General features: G+C 40.6%; 1 protein-coding gene across 8 annotated transcripts in view; it reads right to left on the minus strand.

Annotated features, from left to right (window-relative positions):
* DOCK7 (dedicator of cytokinesis 7) overlaps nucleotides 1-17,452 on the minus strand; it is a 224,935-nt gene extending 207,483 nt beyond the window's left edge. For all 8 annotated transcript variants that reach the window (XM_042997433.1, XM_042997432.1, XM_042997431.1 and 5 more), the window contains exon 1: nucleotides 17,385-17,452. In XM_042997433.1, the coding sequence (XP_042853367.1) occupies nucleotides 17,385-17,422 (38 nt within the window). In that variant the 5' untranslated portion in view covers nucleotides 17,423-17,452. The remainder of the gene's footprint in view (nucleotides 1-17,384) is intronic.
* Between the last annotated feature and the right edge of the window lie 643 nt (nucleotides 17,453-18,095).

Raw genomic sequence — 18,095 nt, forward strand, 5'->3', positions numbered from 1 at the left:
TCTCAAAGCATGTTAATTTCTGCCATTAAAGAAAATGTATATTCTTTAATTCTGTCTGGTGGCACTTTTCTATCTCCTTGTGATAACCAAACAATATCGCAGACATAGCATCTATCAAATTGTTTTGAAATCTATTTACCAATCTCCTTGCAAGAAACCAAGCAGTAAAAGGTGGGACTTCATTTACTTTTGCACCCTCTAGCAGAGTGCCTGGCATATCCTGAGTACTTAATAAATGTTTAAGCTGAAGTGAAAAAATGGGAATAGAGAGAAATTTTCATAGTTCCTTCCCCACAGGAAAGTAGTTAGGTAAGAATGCTAGAATGGAACAACAGATGTGAGCTTCTTGAAGACAGGGACTATATCCTATTAATCTTTACAACCTCATATTTGAGACAATGGAGAGAGAAAGAGAGAAATGGAGACATGGGTATAAGAGTACAAACAGAGAAAAGGAGATAGGGAGTAAGAATGAATTTTGAGACTACTCAGTTTATGAAACTTCCAAATACCTTTTACAGAAGACTAATTTGTAAGTATGGTTGGTTTTTAATTGATTGGGAAAGGACAAGGAATTATGACTTTTTATCTATTACTGCCAAACAGGAAAATATTTGCTGGGGGACAGGGGGGTGAAATCTGAATCCACAGAAGAAATCTAAATATATAACCTTTTTTTTAAGAACCTTGCTGACATCATTATTGTCCCATTTGCTAAGTGAAACACGGAAACACAATGTTCTATTCCATGTGAAACTCTTCTTTTTAAACAAGATATATGATATTTTCACTTATCTCAAAATAGTCTCTAATATGTCTTTAGCATATCTGCAAAGGTCTGGTTCCAGAACTATGTTCAAACCCTACAATTATGAAAATCGTAGGAAATACGATTTTCCAACCTGGAGAAAAAAAAAAGAAACAACTCTATAAAAGAAGGCATCTTTTGAAGTAGGTTCCACACCCACCCAAAGTGGGTCTTGAACCCATGACCCTGAGATGAAGAGTCACATACTCTGACTGAGCCAGCCAGGCGGCCCAGAAAGACATCTTTTAAGACAGTAAACAGGGGCGCCTGGGTGGCTCAGTCGGTTAAGCGGCCGACTTCGGCTCAGGTCATGATCTCACGGTCCGTGGGTAAAAGCCCCACGTCAGGCTGTGTGCTGACAGCTCAGAGCCTGGAGCCTGTTTCGGATTTGGTGTCTCCCTCTCTCTGACCCTCCCCCGTTCATGCTCTGTCTCTCTCTGTCTCAAAAAAATAAATAAACGTAAAAAAAATACTATCTCCAACTAAAGACAAAAAAAAAAAATTACAAAAAAAAAAAAGACAGTAAACAAAAGGAGTATGTACCTGGCATTAAAAAATTCAAATTTCACAAAGAGATAAAAACAAAAGGTACATCTCTCTACCATCTCCAATCCCCAGTTCTATTCCCCAAATGTAACCACTTAATATTTTATCAGGTATCCTTCAAGAAAAAGATGTGACGGGGCACCTGGGTGGCTCAGTCAGTTAATCGTCTGACTCTTGCTATCAGCTCAGGTCATGATCTCAAGGTGCATGAGTTTGAGTACCACACTGGGCTCCCTGCTGATAGCGCAGAACTTGCTTGGGATTCTGTCTCTGCCCCTCCCCTGCATGCCCTCTTTCTCTCTCTCTCTCTCTCTCTCAAATAAATACATAAACTTTACAAGAAAAAAAAAAAAAGATGCATCTACTTTTTAATGTCCACATATGACACTGTACAATAAAAAACCTTTTTTGATACCTTATATTATACACTTAATATATCTTGGGAATCTTTCCATATCAGCATATAAAATTAGTAATGGTCTAACACTACTTATCAAGCATTTACAACTTGTGTGCCAGATACTGTGTAAAGGGTTAGATTTGTTATACCTCATTTAATCCTCAGAAAAACTCTATGAAGTAGGCATTATATCAGGATACTTAAGCATCAAGAGGTTAAGGTCACATAACTAATAAGGAATAAAACCAAGATCTGAACATGGAGCCCCACTCTTAAACACTGCTCTCCTAATTTTTACCTGCTACAGAGGTCAAGATATGGGTAAACCAGAACATATTTAGCCAGCAGTCTCTATTGGTAAATATTTAGGCTATTTCTAGTTTTTGCAAAGATTATCACTGGAATCCAAGCTCCATTAGAGATTTTTGTCTAAATCTAAAATTATGAATGATCCTTATTTTCTCTTTTGGGCCTTTTGTACTTCCAAATTTTCTGTAGCACCATATATTATTTTATAGTCAGAAAAAAACAGATATTTTTAGATAAACGTCAAAAATAAAGTAACTTCCCAAGCTCATTAAAGGTAGAGAGGCAGGGTTTGTATTCAGATCCACAAAGCTCCTAAGGCCTATTTCCTTGGAAGTAAGTTTCCAAAAGTCGATGATTCTAGCTACAGTTCATATTAATGAGTTCTCTAGTCTCAAAAACCTAGCCTATGAGGTCAGCTAAAGATACTCAGTGAAAATGTCTAGTGTATACACTAACATATTAATAGGAGCACTGTAACTACAACCACCACCACTGTTATGATCTGCTTCCTATCTTTCAAGGATGGCCAAATAAAACTCCTGTCTGAGGCCCTGTCACTTATCAGTTAGCCTGTGTTGAACTCTTCAGGAATTTAGGTTCACAGTGGACCAGTAACCACTAAAGGTCTAAGAAAACAAAAACAGATAGAGGTTGATTTGTTAAAACCAAAGAACAGAAATCCTTCTATATAATACACTTAACATTTAAGACATAGTTCCTTTTTGGGGGAGGATAAGGAAAAAAAGATTTCGATGACTCATGTATCCCATCTGACACAATTTTGGAATAGCATATAAGTCAAAGATTTAGAAAGCACTATTTGAAAGGGACGTGGATGTCTCCATCACTCTGATCTAGAATATTCCACCATAACTCAATTTCCTCAACTAAAAACATGGTGATAACATTGTTGCCTACCTCATAGAACATACCATCTTATAACTACACACAAAAAGAATTTAAAAATTTACCATTTGAAAAAACTAACACTGATCTGAAATTGGCAACTAAAAAAAAAACTGAGGGTGGGGGGGGGAGATAACCTCTACTGTAAAAAGTCAATCTTCCCAAAAGGAGATAAATGTATCTTCAATTCCACCCCACTTCATAAAAATAAAGCCAGAATCTCCCACAAACATATAAACTATATCCTGTATACAATTAGTTGCTAAGACCTATTCATGCTCTTAAATACTTCTCAAATCTTTTCTTCTCCTTCCCTTTTCTACAGCATCTGCCTACAAACAATATCATACTTAATGGTTAAAGTCTGAATGCTTTCCTCCTTAGACTGGGGAGAAAGCAAGGGTATCTGCTCTCACTATTCAACATTGTACTAGAGGTTCTAGCCAGTGTAGCAGGGGAAGGAAAGAAAGAGACAGAAACAAATCAAGGGTGTTCATATTGAAAAGGAAGAAATAAAACTCTTTACTCACAGCCAACATAATTCTATATGCAGAAAATCTAAGGAACTCGCAAAAAAACTACTAGAAATGGGGCGCCTGGGTGGTTCAGTCAGGTGGGCATTGGATTCTTGATCTCGGCTCAGGTCATGACCTCACAGTTTGTGAGTTCGAGCCCCACACTGGGCTCTGAGCTGACAGGGAGGAGTCTGCTTGGAATTCTCTCTCCCTCTCTCTCTCTGCCCGTTCCCCACTCATGCTGTATCTCTCTCCCAAAATTAAACCAACAACAACAAAAAACCCACAAAAAAAAACAAACAAAAAAACACTACTAGAACTAACGAGTTCAGCAAAGTCAGAGGATACAAGTTCAATATTCAAAAATCAGTTGTATCCCGATATACTACAATGAACAAACCAAAAACAAGTTTTTAATTCCATCATGGTAACATCAGAAGCAATACTTAGAAACAGATTTAGCAAAAGAAGGACAAGACTTACATACTGAAAACTTTAAAACTTTGCTGAGAGAAATCAAATAATACCTAAATAAATGAAGACACAGTCTGTTTGTGGATCTGAAGACTCAATATGGTTCAAATGGAAATTCTCCCCAAACTAATTTACAGATTCAGCATAATCCCCATCAAAATCCCAAAAGGATTTTTGCAGAAATTGGCAAACTTTATACTGATGTTGATCCTGAAATGTTTATGGAAATGCAAAAAGTCCAGAATGAGTAAAACAATTTTGAAAAAGAAGTAAAAAGTTGGAGGACTCACACTTCTGGATTTCAAAATTCACTATAAAGTAATACTATTCAGAACACTGGTACTAGTCTAAGAATAGACATACAGATCAATGAAACAGAACTGAATGTCAAGAAATAACCACATTTACGGTCAACTGATTTTTGAAAAAGGTACCAAGGCAATTCAATGAGACAAAAAATAGTCTTTGCAACAAACAGTGTTGCAAAAGAACATTCACACACAAAAGATGAATTTAGACCCTTATCTCACACCATGCACAAAAATTAATGCAAATGGATCATAAACCTAAAGTAAGAGCTGAAACTATAAAAACTTGCAGAAGAGAGAAGGAAATCTTGACCATGAATTAAGGAGAGTCTTAGAGAATGACACCAAAATCATGATCTATAATAAGAAAAAAAAAAATCTGACGCATTGGACTTCATCAAAATTTAATATCTCTGCTTCAAAATTCACCATTTAGAAAATAAGAAACTAAGCAGACAGGGAGAAAATGTTTGTAAATCATGTACCTAATAAAAGACTTGTATTCTGAACATATAAAAAAACTCCTACAATTCAAAAACAAGATTAAATAACCAAATTAAAAATGAGAAAAAGACAGGAATAGATATTTCACCAAAGAAGATATGTGAATGGCCAATAAGCACAAGAAAACATCACAAAATCATTAGGGAAATGCAAATCAAAACCACAATGAAACGCCACTTCACACTCATTAGAATGCCTACAATCAAAAAGAAAACACCAGTGTTAGCCAGGATGTGGAAAAATCTGAACCCTCACATATTGCTAACGAAAATGTAAAATGGTGCAGTTGCTATGGGAGAGTTTGGCAGTCCTTAAAAATTAAACATAAAATACCAGATGACCCAGAAATTCCATTCCTAGGAACATATTCACAAGAATGGACAATAGGTGTTCAAAAGAAGCTCGTACATGAATGTTTGCACAAGCACTATTCACCATCGCCAAAAGGTAGAAACAAGCTAAACGTCCATCAACTGATGAACAGGTAAACAAAATGCATGACAGACATATAACGGATTATTCAACTATAAAAGGGAATGAAGTACTCATACACGCTGAATCATGAAAATATTATGCTAAGTGAAGGAAACCAGGCACAAAGAGCTACATATGTAGAGGAAAAGCAAATCTAGAGAGAGAGGCAGGCAGAAAATGGGTTAGTGGTTGCCTGGGACTTGGAATGGGAATAGGAAGTAAATGGGCACAAGGGATTTTAGGGGGTGATGGAAATGCTCTAAAAGTAGATTGTGGGTGATGGTTTCTCATAACTCTATCAATTTACTAAAAATCACTGAATGGTACACTTAAAGTGAATTAATTTATGGTATGTAAAGTATACCACACAGATTCTGTGTCTCCCTCTCTCTCTGCCCCACCATTGCTTGTGCTCTCTCTCTCTCTTAAATATAAATAAACATTAAGAGAAAGAGAGAAAGAGAAAGAAAGAAAGAAAGAAAGAAAGAAAGAAAGAAAGAAAGAAAGAAAGAAAGAAAGAAAGAAAGAAAAAGAGTCGGGGTACCTGGATGGCTCAGTCAGTTGAGCAGCCGACTTCAGCTCAGGTCATGATCTCATGGTTTGTGAGTTCTAGACCCACATCAGGCTCTGCACTGACAGTAAGGAGCCTGCCTGGTATTCTCTCTCCCTCCCTCTGCCCCTTCCCCACTTGCGCTCTCTCTGTCTCTCTCTCTCTTTCAAAATAAATAAATAAACTGAAAAAAAAAAAAAAAAAGAGCCTAGGAATGACTGGAATTGCTCTGTGAAGGTAAGAGGAAGAAATTGCTTCCCAGTCAGAGAAACAATGATAAAGGGAGGAAAAAGAAGAGGAAGAGTGGAGTCTCTAAGAAAGTCTTGCACCCTTCAGCTCCTTCCCACAATCCCTATATCTTCAGCAAAGTTTATGAAAATCATTAAATGGCTGATATGATTGCAGTTTTTGGTGTCAGAGGACAAATGAGATGCAGGAGTGCAGATGCAGAAAGAGGCAAGGGAAGTCCAAAACACAAAATCGAAGCAGACCTCCTTGTGAGGGCTAGGGATTGGCATTAAAGTCAGAGCTAAACTCGGGGCGCCTGGGTGGCTCAGTCGGTTAAGCGGCCGACTTCGGCTTGGGTCATGATCTCACGGTCCGTGAGTTCAAGCCCCGCGTCGGGCTCTGTGTTGACAGCTCAGAGCCTGGAGCCTGTTTCGGATTCTGTGTCTCCCTCTCTCTGACCCTCCCCCATTCATGCTCTGTCTCTCTCTGTCTCAAAAATAAATAAACGTTAAAAAAAATTAAAAAAAAAAAATAAAGTCAGAGCTAAACTTAAAGTTTTAAGGAACAGGGATCCACGGCTGCATCAGGCTACAATGCTTTTCTTTAGATTTTTGTATTTACCAGTTACATTTGAATTTTAGCAGGTAGCACAATTGACTATATTGCTATATGTTTAGATAATTTTAGTGATCTCAACAAGTTACAATGAACAATTTGAAGGAATATCAGTTGTTTTGGTGTGACCAGCACTCTAACCCTCCTCCTTCTTTTGGTTAGGAACCCCTTCTTTTTGGTAAGGAACTCCTTACTTAGGATTGGGTGGGGCTGACACCATCACCTCTCTCCTCCAAGCTGAGGTGAACAGGTGACCAGGAATGGCCAGCAACCCCTATATCCCTAAACACAGTAATTTGTTCAAGGAAGGACATGTGATACAAGCCAGACCAATAATTGAGTTCCTGAATGTTTTCTGCCAAAACTAAATGGTAGGATTTGAGCCTAGGGCTGTCAACAATCATTGTAACCATTCAGTGGAAAATCTATCAAAGATGCGAAGATGAGAGGCTGCTGATATCATCTGTATCCCTGGACCTGACATACTCAATTATATGCAAATTAATCTGACTGGAGATTCTGTCAAATGCAACCAAAATGTCTCCTCTGTAAAAAGCCACTGAAAAATTAGTGACACATCTACACTGGTTGCCAAAGGGGTCGAAATGACACAACCCAGAAGTGAAAGGGAGTTCACTCTCTGAGGAGATTGAATTGACTAACGGAAAACAGGATGCAAGAGAAGAGCAGGGAGATAAATTTCTTCTTCTAGACTCCCATCTACTGATGTGAGAAACTGTTCCTCTGTCCAAAGATACCCTGTGTGACCAAGCAAGCACACCTGCCAAACAATGTCTCTCCAGTCCTTTGTGAAGCAGTGACCAATGAGATAAGGTATCACCTTACATTGTTTCCCATCTCTGCCTCACTTCCCTTTTCTCAGGATCCCTGGGATTATGCCTCCCAGATAAACCCTCAACCTTAATCCTTGTATCGGTCTCAGTTTTCTAGGGAACTCAGATTAAGAGTATCTACAAAAAAACCTACAGCAACCATTAGGCTTACTATTAAGTGAAACATAGAAAGCTCCCCTCCCTCTGAGATCATAAACAAAATGAGGACACTCAGTATGAATACAATGTTAAATAGAAAGGGTTATAATCTACATAGTAATGCAAGATAACCATCTATAGAGCAAGACAAAAAAGCAAATCAGCTATAAGGTTTGGAAAGGGAAAAACAAAAATTCATAATTTCCAGATGATATGGCTGTCTATATAGAAAATACAAAAGTCACAGATACATTTTTAGAATTAACATGAGTTTAACAAGGTATGTAGCTAGATACAAAATGGTTATATACTTAGAAATAAATCTAACAAAAGATAGGCAAAAACCTTAGAGAGAAAATTATAAAATTTTGTTGTATGATATAAGGAAGACCTAAATAAATGAAGAGATATACCATAATCAGGGATTGGAAACTCAGTATTATAAGGACGTCATTTCTCTGTCAAATTGATGTTTAGATTCAACGTAATCCCAATCAAATTCTAATAGGACGTGGGGATTTTTGTTTTTTGGTGGATTCTAAAATATACAAGGCAATTCAAAGGACTAGGGGAAAGCAAGACACTTTTTTAAATGGTGGGGGGAGTTATTCTACCAAATTCTAAGCCTTATTATAATTAAGAGTATTTATAATTGGTGAAAATATGTATAACCAGCCCAAAAAAACAAAATAGAGAACCCAGACAAAGACCCACAAATAATGACACAATCTATTATAGAAGTGGCAGGGCAGGTCAATAGGGAAAAGATAATCTATTTGGAAAAAAATTAAAATTCTTATACACATATCAAGTCCAGGTGGAATATAAACCTATATATAAAGGAGCCAACTAGAAGGTTTATGGTAATATACATGAATATCATAATGACCACAGGTTTATAAAATATTTCTTTTTTTTTTTAAGTTTATTATTTATCTTGAGAGAGAGAGTGAGCGAGCAGGGGAGGAGAGAGGAAGAGAGAGAGAGAGAGAGAGAGAGAGAGAGAGAGAATCCCAAGCAGGCTTCATGTTGTCAGCACAGAGCCCTACCCTAGGCTCGATCCCACAACTGTAAGATGACCTAAGTGGAAACCAACCAAGAATCAGACATTTAGCTGACTGAGCCACCCACAAGGTAATAAAATATTTCTTAAAGAAGACCTCAAAAGTACCAACCATTAGAAAAGAGAGAGAGAGAGAGAGATAAACTGATCAATTATATTAAAACTGAGAACTTAGTTTTCAAAAGACTCCATAAAAATAATTTCTTGAGAGAGAGAGCATGCACGAGACAGAGCAAGGGAGAAGGGTAGAGGGAGAGAGAGAAAGAGACACTTTTTTTTAATGTTTTCATTTATTTTTGAGAGAGAGAGAGAGAGAGAGAGAGTGCAAGTGGGGATGGGGCAAAGAGAGGGGGACAGAGGCTCTGAAGCGGGCTCTGCACTAATAGCAGTGAGCCCGATGTAGGGCCTGAACTCATGAACCCAGAGATATTACCCGAGCCAAAGTTGGGCGCTCAACCAACTGAGCCACCCAAGCGCCCAGAGAAAGAGACTCTTAAGTAGGTTCCACATTCAACCCGGAGTCCAATGTGGGGCTCAATCCCATGACCCTGGGATCATGACCAGAGCAAAAATCAAGAGTCAAATGCTCAACTCACTGAGTCACCAAGATGCCCCTCCATAAAAAGAATTTTTAAAAACCACAGGGTGGGAAAAGATATTTGCAAAACATATAATCAATAAGTGGGTTAATACATTGAATATGTACAAAGTACTCACACAAATCAATAAGAAAAGAATAATACAAAGAGAAAAAACAAAGGGGGAGAATGGCAAAAAATTCAAACAGGCAATTTACAAAAGAGTAAATTCAAATAGTCAATACGCATACAAAACAGAGCTCAATCTCATTAGTAATCAAGCAAATACAAATTAAAACTTTTACAGTAAGACAGCATCATGCATGCATCCACCAGATTGGTAAAAATGAGAAAGTTGGCAGGACCAAGTGATGGCAACTATGTAAAATAACACTGTTGTGGGAGTGTGTATTTCTTCAGGTATCTTTGAAAACAGTTTGGCATTACCAGATAAACTTAATGATGAATAAAACTGCTAAGACAAGCAATAAAAAATACTTAAGGACCAGCAATACCATACCTGAATATATACCCTAGAGAAACTCATGCACATGCATACCAAAATACATGTATAGGAATGTTCACAGGAACATTGTTTGTTTTTTTTTAAATGTTTTATTTATTTCTGAGAGAGAGAGACAGAGGGTGAGCGGGGAGGGACAGAGAGAGAGAGGGAAACACAGAATCTGAAGCAGGCTCAAGGCTCTGAGCTGTCAGCACAGAGCCTAACGCCAGGCTTGAACTCATGAACTGCGAGATCAGGACCTGAGTCCCAAGTTGGAAGCCCAAATGACTGAGCTACCCAGGCGCCCCCAGAACATTGTTTGTAATAGCCACAAACAGGAAACAATCCAAATGCCCATCTACTGTAGAATGAAAAACTGTGGTATATCTATACAATGAAATAATATAAACCAATAAAAATGAACTCCAACTATCTATAACATAAATTAATCTCACAGATAGAATTTGAACAAAAGAAGCATCACAAAAAAAGACAATATACAATATGATTGTATTCAAATGGAGTCAATAACAGAAAAAAATATATTGGTTAGAAATGCATTTATAGGGGGCATCTGGGTGGCTCAGTCAGTTAAGCATCCGACTCTTGATTTCAGCTCAGGATATGATCTCACAGTTCATGAGTTAAAGCCCCACATAGGGCTCTGCAGTGACAGCACAGAGCCTGCTTAGGATTCTGTCTCCTTCTCTCTGCCCTTCCCCCCGCTTGCTCTCTCTCTCTCTCTCTCAAAATAAAAAAAAATAAACTTAAAAAAAAAAAGAAAGAAATGCATTCACAGGTGGAAAGAATAAAGAAAAGCGAGGAAATGGTCATCCCAAAAGTAAGGATAATGAATGGGAGTGGTCTGCAGGAAAGTGTAAGATTGAGAAGAGAAAGGATATATCAGAAAGAAAAAACAACAGAACAGTTACAGAGATGGGATTGAGCAGAGCATTTGTGGGGGGTACAACTAGAGAGTAAGTCAACAAGAGAAGGACCAGATTATAGATGACTTTAAAATTCAGGCAAGAGGGCGGGGCGCCTGGGTGGCTCAGTCGGTTAAGCGTCCGACTTCAGCTCAGGTAACGATCTCACGGTCTGCGAGTCTGTGAGTCCATGAGTTCGAGCCCCGCGTCGGGCTCTGGGCTGATGGCTCGGAGCCTGGAGCCTGCTTCAGATTCTGTGTCTCCCTCTCTCTCTGCCCCTCCCCTGTTCACGCTCTGTCTCTCTATCAAAAATAAATAAACATTAAAAAAAATTTTTTAATAAGATAAAATGCAGGCAAGAGTTTGGGTTTAACACTTTAACAAGCCACTCTATATTCTTGAACAAAAGAATGCCATGATAAAAGCTGTATTTTAGGGAGACTTCATTTGCAACACATTTACAACACTTACAGGAGGTAAGAGATTAGATCAGCTCTAGCCCCACTGAAGTCATCAGGAAGTGAGGTAATGAAAGATGCTCCAAGGTGGCAGAGCGACATTCACTGAAACACTTCTTACATGTCCAGTTTACACAAGATTCTGTGTTCAACTCTAGAGATAAAAAGACACAGACCAGCCATCAAAGAGCTCTGAAAAGCAGTATAAAGTAGGGGGAAAGGGGGAATGTGGGGAATTGAGGGGGGGGGCAAGAAAAATTACAAAGATAAACCCAAAAAACAAGAGCTCATGAAATCAGTGATGAAGAAAAAAGTCAAAGACCCCTAATCCTCAAGCGTTCTCTAATTCCAGTACACGTAAAAGTACCAGGGGAAGCACAGTAATATGACCCAAGGGCCAATGAGAACAAGCAGGAAGGGGCTGTGACTGTACCACATACATGTGAGAAATGTGACCAGAAAAAAGGAATGACTGGTTGGCAGCTAGAAATGCCAGAAGATTCAATGTTTCTTCGTTTTATGATGAGAAAAGCGTAATAAGTCTTACGGTTTAAGGGGAACATATATGAAAAGAAACAGACAGAAGATGATAGAAAGGAAAGGAAAAAATTATGAGAGCAAGATTCTGAGAGAGGGGTGCTTTGGTGGCTCAGTTGGTTAAGTGTTCAACTTCAGCTCAGGTCACAATCTTGTGGTTCGTGAGTTCGAGCCCTGCATAGGGCTCTGTGCTGACAGCTCAGAACCTGGAGCCTGCTTCCATTGTGTGTGTGTGTGTGTGTGTGTGTGTGTGTGCGTGCGTGTGTGCGTGCGCACGCCCCTCCCCCACTCGCATTCTGTCTATGTCTCTCAAAAAAGGAATAAACATTAAAAAAATTTTTTTTAAAGATTCTGAGAGGGGCGCCTGGGTGGCTCAGTCAGTTAAGCGGCCGACTTCGGCTCAGGTCATGATCTCGCGGTCCGTGAGTTCGAGCCCCGCGTCGGGCTCTGTGCTGACAGCTCAGAGCCTGGAGCCTGTTTCAGATTCTGTGTCTCCCTCTCTCTGACCCTCCCCTGTTCATGCTCTGTCTCTCCCTGTCTCAAAAATAAATAAACGTTAAAAAAAAAATTAAAAAAAAAAAAAAAGATTCTGAGAGAGGTGGCAAGGTATGGGGTTCAAAGGACAAAACACGAGGTAAACTTTAGGGAAGGCACACCTTCAAGCTCATAAGAAAGATGGTTTAATGACATATAGGAACAGTAGCATGCTGAGGTTATAACGGACTCATGTTAGATGGTCTTGAACTTTTCAGCAAGAGATGGGGGTAGGGAAACGGACATTAATAAGAGAAAGGATTTAGAGTAAACCTCATTTCAAATGAGAAGACATTCATTAATAAAAGATCAACTCTGCACTGTTCTGCTCTGCCTCTAACACTAATATGCAACTAAGGGGCAAGAAAGAGGTTAGACACTGAGAGGTGCCTGGATGGCTCAGTCAGTTACGGTTACACGTCCAACTTCGGTTCAGGTCATGATCTTACGGTTCCTGGGTTTGAGTCCCATGTGGGGCTCTGTGCTGACAGCTCAGAGCCTGGAGCCTCCTTAGGATTCTGTGTCTCCCTCTCTCTCTGCCCCTCCCCCACTCATGCTCTGTCTCTCAAAAAATAAACATTAAAAAAATATATATTTTAAAAAAAGAAAGAGGTTAGACATTCAGCATTAAGATTTTGTAAGATGAGGGGCACCCGGGTGGCTCAGTCGGTTAAGTGGGCGACTTCGGCTCAGGTCACCATCTCGCGGTCTGTGATTTCGAGCCCCGCGTCGGGCTCTGTGCTGACAGCTCGGAGCCTGGAGCCTGTTTCAGATTCTGTGTCTCCCTCTCTCTGACCCTCCCCCGTTCATGCTCTGTCTCTCTCTGTCTCAAAAATAAATAAACGTTAAAAAAAAAAAAAGATTTTGTAAGATGAGTACAACAAAAGGCCAGGGAGGTATACGTGTCCAAAGTGATAAAAAAAAAAGGCAGCATTGAAGTAGTTGGTATTATGTGGAAAGAATTTCTTTGATCAGGACTGTGAGAATGAACTGAACAAAGTAGACTGAAAGATTGGGCCTATACAGCCAAAGTTATGAACAGATTCAAAACAAAAAAAAAACCAAAAAAATGAGGTTATAAATAAGCCTATATCCAGGAAATACTACTCCTGTAGGATTTCCTCAAAAATAAAGATCTGATGAAAGCCTTTCAAAGTCTGCTTCTTAGGCAGCAAAATGATAACAAATTAACAAAGGAAAGATGAAGTAGGTAAGGGTAACTTTGGGGATGCTAACTGTAGCACTGTTTGAAAATCTGGAAGTATCATAGAAAACATTTTGCAGAAAGAAAATACAGTCAATTAAAAAAAGTGTAATCTGAAATCAGAGGATTAGGGTTTGAATCCCAATTCAGGCAAATAATTTCATGCTATGTAGGCCTCAATTCTTTGTCTGGATTATGGGAATCATAATAACTGTAAATGATATAGGAATAACAATAGCAGCAGCTAACATTTTTTAATGCTTATAATGTTTCAGTCACAGTTCTAAGTGTTTTGTATGTATTAACTCACTTAATCTTCATGATAACCCCATGGAGGCTTTTATCCCCATTTTACTGGACAGAAAACCAAGACAAGGAAGTTAGATCAACTGCCCAGAATTACATAGCTATTCTGTGGTATATGCAGAATTTGAACCTGTACAATGTGACTGACCTGCTATGTTCTTCACTATGTTCTTTCCCCTTCTCTGGGTAATAAAGATGAGAATATAGTAATAAGTGCTTTAAGTATATCCAAATGTTCATTATTACTGCTGAGTATCAAGTAACAGAACAAAATAATCCAAACAAAAGCCTAGATCATTAATCTACAGTCAACGTTCCACAAAATTATATGCTAGGGGGTGATTATAAGGGGAGTAATGAACAATGGATATGCCTTGCCCTCCAAAAGCAGGGAGAACAGACAAGAGGCAATAATTGATATGAACAAAATATACATGCTGCTTTTCTATAATGAGCTGAGTAAAGTAGTACAATCAGTGATAAAGAATAAAGAGCTTTCAGAAATCGCAAAATCACAGCCTCAAGAAATAACAGCACTAAATGCAAAGGGTTAGGAAATGACTGAACCAGAAAAGAAATCAGTATAATTCTTTTTAAAGTAAAGATTTTGGAACAATCATAAAGCTTTAAACAGAAGAAAAAGAAGGCTTCGAATAGCAACAGGCTTTTCACAGAGCAACAAATTTCATATATGCACATCACAAAATGATTTATCACTCCCAAGAAAAGGTCCAACATCACATTATGAATATTATAATAATAAAAAATAATTGATGCTGGGCACTTATTATGTAGAAAGCTGTGTTCTAAGCACCATACAGGTACTGATCTGTTTAATTCTTTTTTTTTTTTTTAACGTTTATTCATTTTTTAGAGACAGAGAGAGACAGAGCATGAGCAGGGAAGGGGCAGAGATAGAGGGAGACACAGAATCCGAAGCAGGCTGCAGGCTCTGAGCTGTCAGCACAGAGCCCAACACGGAGCTCGAACTCATGAACTGAGAGATCATGACCTGAGCTGAAGTCGGACGCTCAACCGACTTGAGTCACCCAGGCGCCCCTGATTTATTTAATTCTTACAACAATCCTATAAGGTAGGTCCTACTATTATCCCCAGTTTATAGATAGGGAAAATGAAGAAGGTGAAGTAACTTGCCCAAGTTTATTCAATGCAGGCCAGTGCTGGGATGTCAAACCTAGGAAGTTTATCTCCAGAGTATGTGCTATATATACTTCCTCTAGTAGGAAACTAATCAACAGAACAAGAATTTATTCAGAAGTGTTATTTGACCATATTTAGTAACAAGAATGAAAGTACCTTTCAGTCACAATAAGCAGATAATAATTCATCATCTATAACAGTTCTGTCCTCAGTCTTCCCTTCAAATTAATCTGCACATTCCTCCAATACTATCTCATCTACTCCTCTGGCTTCAATTACAATGTATTTGCTGATTCCCCAATCTAGACATCTAGCCCAATCTCCTGCATCTTCAACATCACCAACAACCTAATAAATATCTCTCCTTAAATGCTCCAGGAGCACCTCAAAATCAATAGGTCCAAAACTGAATCATCATCTCTTCCCATCTTGTTTCCCACCCTCAAATCCCATCTTCCTCTTGTACTCCCTTACCTCAATGACTGCCTCCATCATCCACCTGACTGCCCAAGTCAGAAACTTGTATGTCATCCCAGGCTCGTCAGTCATCCTCATCTTCTGTACCCAATCACTAACCAATCACCTAAGTATCTCTCCAATCAATGCATGTCTCATTTCCACTGCCTTACTTAATGTGACAACTCTACAAGGCTACATTAATTTGAATTTTTGTTGTTTTGTGAAACTTCCTTTTTTTCTTGTATTTTGTCCTCTCATCTCAGCACAAACTCCATGAATGGAGAACAGATATTGTATATATTTCATATCTAACTCCCTAGTGGGCAATTTCCTGATCAATAAATATTCTCAGTGAAACTTGGTTCTATTAAAGAGAAATGAATACTAAGTATATATGTCAAGCAATACATTTTTAGGGATATTGCCTTCACAAACAAGACCCAGTTATTTCACAAAAAAATTAAAAAGAACAAAAGTAATAATTTCCTATTAACTCTAAGGATATACTAATTATTGTTCAGTGTTCAATGATAGTTACTAAAGGCCATGCACCATGCTAAACACTTTACACAAAGTATGCCACTTAATATTCACAGTGCTATGAGCTGGGTACTGTTACTGTACCCATTTTCCAGATGCCAAAACTGTAACTTAAAAGAGCTTAAACAATTTGATTAGAGTGCCAAGTTAGAAAGTAAGTCAGGATTTGAACCCATGGCATAATAGTCTGACACCAGAGCACATGTTCTTACACACTTTTTATTTTGCCTCTTAAAATGAAATGTGTTTTAAAGCTCAAAAGAAAAGAATAATTACGCACAAAGCTTAAATCAAAAAGATGTTAGTTTTAAATGAAAAACGTGCCAAAACAGAGTAACCCTATGGAAGTTCAGGCAGTTAAGAAAAGACCTGTCTGGTCGGTCCAAAAATCGTTAAGATCAGCAAACTAAAAAGATCCAGAACCACAGAAATAAAATTGTCAAAAAAAGTAATGCATTCGAATGTTTCTTTCTTTTCTTGGGACATCATAATAAAACCAACACTGTCTAGTGTTTTACACATTAGTATATTTCACAATGAAATTCTACAGATATTAAAATCCCCCGCCGTATTTCAATTTTTGGTTCTGGCATCCTACCCGCCACAGGCTGGTAAAAGGTTCGGAAACCTCAACCATGATCACATGCTTACTTCCAGACTCCTAAAATATGAGCCAAACGGCCAGTGTAAAAAGAACACTGCCTATCATCCATCTTCGTCTGGTGCCATGAGAAACAGGCACACATTTAAATTCACATACTACTAAGATGAAGCTTCAGCCTACAATTCGCCCAAGATTCGGCAGCTGCACACCCGAGGTGCAGACCACAAGCTCTCAACTTTTCATTGTGCCTATACGTTTTAGATTCTGGGTGCACAAACCCACTTTGAATTGTCCCTAGGTTGCAAAGAGGAATCCTGTCAGATTTCTCCGGAAGGGTGGGAGGCGTAAGAAGGGGCGGCCTCCCACCGGCCCCGAGCCCGCCGCGCGCGGAACCTTTTGTTGGGGTGGAGAAGAGGGCGGACCCCCGCACCCTCCTGGGGGCAAAAGGGGGTGGGCGGGGAGAGAGGGGGAGTTAGACGCCGCGGCGGCCCCAGGCAGCTCGGGGGTGGGGACACAAAGAATTTGGGGAGCGCTGATCCGCCGGCCGGCGAGCTCCCCCACCCGCCCTGCAGTAAGCCGCCGCGAAACTCCAGGCCCGGGCCGCCGAGGAGCTGGCAGAGGCGGGCGCGCCGGCGTGCGGGGCTCCCCGCGCCCCGAGGCGAGGATCGGCGGCGGGTGCGGGCTGAGAGCCCGGGTTGGAGGGCGGCGCGAGGCCTCGGCGGCGCCCGCCACAGCCGCGACCCCCCTCCGCCCAGCCGCGGACCAGGCCGCCGGATCCCCGCGCCCGCGTCGCCACACCCACCCGTCTCCTAGGCCGGGCCCGGGAGGACTCCCGGCTCTTCCTCCCGCTGAGGCGGCGCGCCCCGCGCCTGAGATTTACCTGCTGATCTTCTGGGCAAAGGCGCGGCGCTCGGCCATGGCTGCTAAGGCGGCGGCGGCGGCGGTCTGGGCGCGGACGGGCGGGCGCGTGCCTCCTCGCTCACGCTCCCTCCCTCGCGGCCTCCGCCAGTCCCAGCTCCGGACCGGGGAGGCTGGGGCTGGCGGCCGGAGAGCCGGGAACGAGCCCTGCCGTAATGCTCCTGAGAGGCGCGCAGCAAGAAACCGCTCCTCCCCCAGCGCGTCAATGCCCGCGGGAGCCCGGGCTTCAGAACGCAGCTGCGGCCGGTTGAAACCAGAGGGAAGAATGGGGCGTGGAGTGAGCGACACGCCAGTCCCGGCTGCCTCGCTGCTGCGGGGCCCGCACGACCGAGAGAACACACAGAGCAGCCAGAGAGGGGCCAGCGACTTGGTGAGGCAGGAAAATAAGATTACAGAACGCGTGGGGGGAGCTTGGTTTTCCCGAAAAGGAAGGAGAGGAAATGGAAGATGGGTTTTGCCGAGGGGGGCTGTGCTCTGCCGCCCTGGATGGCTGGGTTCTTGCTCCTGCAGCGCCCATCTCCGAGCAGTTGAAAGCACTTTCTGTCCTACTTCGACCTTGTGAATGGGGTCTCACCAGAGAAAGAACAGTTTTTTCTTGTAGAAAAAGAGCCAAAAAAGATCTTTCTCCTACAGAGGTAACAATAATAATAGTTGACTTGTGATGCTTAGCAAG

The sequence above is a fragment of the Panthera tigris genome, chromosome C1 (genome assembly GCF_018350195.1).
Source record: "Panthera tigris isolate Pti1 chromosome C1, P.tigris_Pti1_mat1.1, whole genome shotgun sequence".
In the NCBI taxonomy this organism is placed as follows: domain Eukaryota; kingdom Metazoa; phylum Chordata; class Mammalia; order Carnivora; family Felidae; genus Panthera; species Panthera tigris.